We start from the raw sequence: 5,123 nt of genomic DNA on the forward strand, positions 1-5,123 counted from the left end.
AGAGAGAGAGAGAGAGAGAGAGAGAGAGAGAGAGAGAGAGAGAGAGAGAGAGAGATTCCAATGTCAAAATGAATTCTAAACTCAGTCTCATTTTGGAGCATAAGGCTGGGAACAGAGAAAATACTGTTGTTTGTTTTGAGACAAGATCTCATATAGCCCAGGCTAGACTCAAACTCCCGAGTAGCAAAGGATGACCTTGAACTTCTAATCCTCTTGATTCCACCTTCTAAGTGCTAGGATGACAGCTGGGAACCATCACACCCAGCTTTTTTGTAAGTCCGGCGTGGAACCCAAGGCTTTGAGCATGTCAGGCAAACACATCGCCCACCGAGCCACATGCCAGGCTCTTTCCTTTCTTCTCACTTTTTCTTTCTTCCTTTTCTCTCTTCTTTCTTTCCCTTCTCTTTGCTATTTTATTCTATTTTGTTCTTTGAGACCTGGACTATGTAACCCAGACCTGGAATTCTGGTTTTGGTTGTGAGCCTAATCTTTAACAACTGAGCCATCTCTCCAGCCCAAAGCCTGGAAATCTATAAGAAGCCCACACTAGTCTCAAACTAGTGATCCCCCTGTCTCAGTCTTACAAGTTTTAGGATTACAAGCATACACTACCACTCCAGCATGGCTCCAGAGCTGCCTGCATGCTGGCAATTGCTTTGCCAGTGAATCGTGTCCTCAGCACAAGAAAATGCTTTCAAAATTTATTTGTTTGTTTACTATGGCCCAGAAAAATTTAAAATCAGAAATATTATTAGGAATGCTTCAACCATGATACCTCAGCCATATGACTGTCTAAAAAAGAAGTGAACAAGGCAGATACCAGTAGACATGCTAACGTGGGAAGGGGAAGTCTCTGGGGCCCCATCTCTAGACAAAGAACTACAGGCATCTAAGGGATGCTGAGAGAGAAAAACACTTTCCCCAAGGGAGGAGCCCATTGATGGATTGTCTGACACCAAGTGATCAGACCCCAAATCACTTACATGCAAACAACAGTGAACAAGCTCAGCGGATTGTGTGTGTGTGTCTGTGTGGTGTGTGTGAACGTGGTATGGTATGAATGTATGTGTGAGTGTGTGTGAGTATATATGGTGTGTGAATGTGTGTATGTGAATATATGTGTGTGATGTAAGTGTGGTGTGCGAATTTGTGTAGTGTGTGTGACTGTGTGTGTGGTGTGTATGTGAATGTGTGTGTGGTGTGTGTAAGTGTGGTGTGTGTATGTGTGTGTGTGTGTGTGTGTGTGTATAACAACAGCAATTAGAGAGAGGCCAGGAAAAAATCAGAAATATTTATTTGAAGCTCAACAGCTAAGGAATGAACAACATGGCACTTGTATCTAAAGGGAAGTTCAGTGCTATCAGCTTGTCAGAGCCAAGGGACAGGGCAGCAGGGACCATTCCCAGGTCAGAAGGACAAATATCCCAGGGACATGGTGGCACTTTCACAACACAAGCAGTATCCCATTCTTCCTGGAGTGTCTCCCGGAGGCATATTCACCCTCTGCTAGGAGAGCAGCAGCTTGCATGGATCAGGGTGGTTCTCAGCTCTGCCTCAGGTTCAAAGTTCTTAGAAGAACCCCAAAGTTAGCCTATAGGCCCCCAAAAGCTGAGTGATCCATGGTTCCACAAGAGTCCAACAGGCACCCACAGGCCCTGACCAAGACCTAGGAAGGGAAGGCCATTGAGGGTGGCTCTACCCACTCTCACATCCCCACTGTGCCTGCTGCTGGGCTCACTGGTGTGGGCACATTCTCCCCTCTCCCCAGCTCAGGGGCAACCTCCAGAAGTGCAGCTGTGTGGCCGTGACAAACGTTGCACTCTGCTTTTGCAGCAGGTGCTCCCTGTGATTGCTGTGACAGTGACCACAAACCCAATGGCTTCAGAGAGTCTGAGGCTGGGCCAGTGGAGTGGCTCCAGGGTTAAGGGGCTTGCTGCACAGTGTGCTAGCTTAAGTTCAATCCCAGGATTTACATGGTCAGAGGAAAGAACAGACTTCAACACAGACCTGCCGAGGCACGTATAGTGAAGCACTTGCGTCTCTCTCGGTCTCTCTGTCTCTCTCTGTCTAGAGAGTTCTATGAAGGGTAGGAAGTCCCCCCACCTCTTGACCCTGACAACCCACATTGTGGAAGGAGAGAACATCCCCTGGAAGTTTCACCTGTGACCCCCCCAAATACATGACACCACCCCACACAAGAAGAAAACAACTGAATGTAAAAGAAAATGTTTTATAAAGAGTTCTTGAAAAACAAACCTCTGGCAAAGTAAGAAAGAAAACAAGCAAATTAAAAAAAAAATGGCAGAAAACTGTGGCTTTAAAAATCCTGAGTCCCTGGGTAGGTGGTGCATGCCTTGATCCCAGCAGTCGGAAGGCAGAGGCAGGGGGATTCCTTTAAGTCTGAGGCTAGTCTGATTTATAGTAAATTCCAAACCAGCCAAGGCTACATAATGAGAATGCATCTCAAAAATTCAATAGTGGGTGGGGCTGGAGAGATGGCTCTGCGGTTAAGACTGCTGCCTGCTCTTAAATAGGACCCGAGAGTGACAGGGAGCTCACAACCATTTGTAACTCCAGTGTGAGGGGATTTGACAACCCCTCCTGGTCTTCATGAGCACCCACAGACATGTCTTACACACACTCAGATATATACCCATAAGTAAAATAAAAATGAAAAATAAATCTTAAAATGTTCTGAGACTCTAGGAGAGTACTACAGCAAATTTTATACTGACAAGTGGGAACCCAGAGGGCAAGAGTATTTTGATATTAACAAATGGCACACTCTAAGCAATGGCTCTCAAGCAGAGATGATGCCTGAATAGTCCTAATACACAAACAATTGGATCTAGAACTTCGCTTTGGAGCTCTGAACGTCCAGTCCCACACACAGCAATGACCAGATGGTTTTGCCTTCTGCCAAGCCTTCAAAGACAGCAGGTCTTGCAGGGCACAGACTGCTCAGGAGGCAGAGGAACAGCCACACCTCCAACCCGTTTTTTAATTGCAATAACGACAGACAAAAGCAGAAGCAGGAGCACAGCGAGTGGCAATTTCATCCATGAGTGGAGACAAAGGTACCTGGAACAGAATCAGGTCATGGTCAGGTGCAGAGACACATGCCTTACCCAGCAACGGGAAGGTAGAAGCAGGAGAATCAGGACTCCTAAACTAGCTTGGGTTATATGATACCCTGTTTCAGAAAAAGAAAGAAAGAAAGAAAGAAAGAAAGAAAGAAAGAAAGAAAGAAAGAAAGAAAGAAAGAGGGAGGGAGGGAGGAGAAAGCCATATCAAACTAGGAAAAGGGAGAGGATGAGGAAAAAAAAGCTGGAGAGATGGTTCACTGGTCAAGAGCACTTGTTCTTGCAGAGGACTGGGTTTGGTCCTCAGCACCCACATGATAACTCACCGTGATAACTTCAGTTCCGGTGGAACCAATAGCCTTCTGGCCTCCAATGGCACCGCATTCATGTAATACACTACATACACGCAGGCAAAACACCCACATACGTAAAATGAAAATAACTTTTTAAAAAACAATGACACTACACTGGGTGTGATGCTATACAGTTTTAATGCCAGCACTTGGGAAGCTGAGGCAGGGGGATCAGGAATTCAAGCTCCTCCTCAGCTACACAGGGAGTCTGAGGCCAGCTTGAGCTACATGAGACCCTGTCTCAACAAAAAAAAAGACACTCAGGCCGGGAGGGAGTGGAACCTGAGGAGTGTATTTAGCAGGCAGGCAGGTGTCTGTCTGGTCCTTTGCCGGATTCAGTCACAGTGGGAGCCTGGGGATGCCTGAAGGAAAATTTCAGCATTCTCACAGGTCCAACGGTCCAGCAACACAGAATGTAACCCAGGTCCCTTTTCCTTCCTTATGAATGAACGACATTAGCAAGAGCAGCCCGGCCTCAGGTCTGACCTTCAGCCCCAACATGGACTCTGTGACCTGGGTCTACTTTTCGGTGACATTTCTTGCCATGGTTACCTGTGTTTTGGGCATGGCAGGCAACAGCGTGGTGACTTGGCTGCTGAGCTTCCGTGTGCAGAGGTCCCCGTTCTGTGTGTATGTTCTCAACCTGGCGGTGGCTGACCTCCTCTTCCTGTTCTGCATGGCGTCCATGCTCAGCCTGGAAACAGGGCTCCTGCTCCCAGCCAGCACCTCCACCAAAATCTATGAGGGGGTGAGGAGAATCAAGTACTTTGCCTACACTGCCGGCCTGAGCTTGCTGACGGCCATCAGCACCCAGCGCTGCCTCTCCGTGCTTTTCCCTATCTGGTATAAGTGCCACCGGCCCCAGCACCTGTCAGCGGCAGTGTGTGGTGTGCTCTGGGTACTGGCCCTGCTGATGAACTTCTTGGCTTCATTTTTCTGCGTCCAGTTCTGGCATCCCAGTAAGGAGCTGTGCTTCATGATGGACATGGTGGTCAGTGGTATTATCCTGGGGCTTTTCATGCCCATCATGATCCTGTCCAGCACCATACTCCTCATCCGGGTACGGAAGAACACCCTGCTGCGGAGACGGCGGCCCCGTCGGCTGTTTGTGGTCATCCTGGCTTCTGTCTTCGTGTTCCTCACCTGCTCGCTGCCCCTGGGCTTCTACTGGTTCTTTCTCTACTGGGAGGAGCTGCCACAGAATGTGGTCTCCCTGTATGTCTGCTTGTCACGCTTCTCTTCGTGCTTGAGCAGCAGCGCCAACCCAGTCATCTACTTCCTTGTGGGTAGCCAGAAGAGCCACCGGCTGCAGGACTCCCTGGGTGCTGTGCTGGGGCGGGCACTTCGGGATGAACCTGAGCCAGAGGGCAGGGAAACACCATCCATGTGCATCAATGATGAAGTCTGAAGGCAGCCCACCTAAGGCCTCCCTGCCAGCCCCTCCCAGCCTTTCCCTATGAGTATCCCGCTGGCCTTCAGTGGGTGACCCCAAAGGTCTTGCAGCTCACCATTTGGGGTCACTTTCCTCTATGCCAAAGGGCTCACCACTGTCACGTTGTGTTCCTAATCTAAACTGGGAGATGAGGCAACATTTTTTTCCATTTCACCTGTTTAGACACAGATCCTAGCTTTAAACTCCATTTTGTACAAGGTTGTCTGGGAAATAGAGTCTCCAGGTGGAGACAGC

The 5,123-nt window shown here is 48.6% G+C and overlaps 1 protein-coding gene across 1 annotated transcript; it reads left to right on the forward strand.

The window, feature by feature from the left end:
• Positions 1–3,881: 3,881 nt before the first annotated feature.
• Positions 3,882–4,844, forward strand: Mrgprd (MAS related GPR family member D). The gene has a single exon (XM_005351971.1). It carries the CDS (start codon positions 3,882–3,884, stop codon positions 4,842–4,844), a length of 963 nt encoding a protein of 320 aa, XP_005352028.1.
• Positions 4,845–5,123: the final 279 nt, after the last annotated feature.

This window comes from Microtus ochrogaster, chromosome 8, assembly GCF_000317375.1.
Source record: "Microtus ochrogaster isolate Prairie Vole_2 chromosome 8, MicOch1.0, whole genome shotgun sequence".
NCBI classification, from domain to species: Eukaryota; Metazoa; Chordata; class Mammalia; order Rodentia; family Cricetidae; genus Microtus; species Microtus ochrogaster.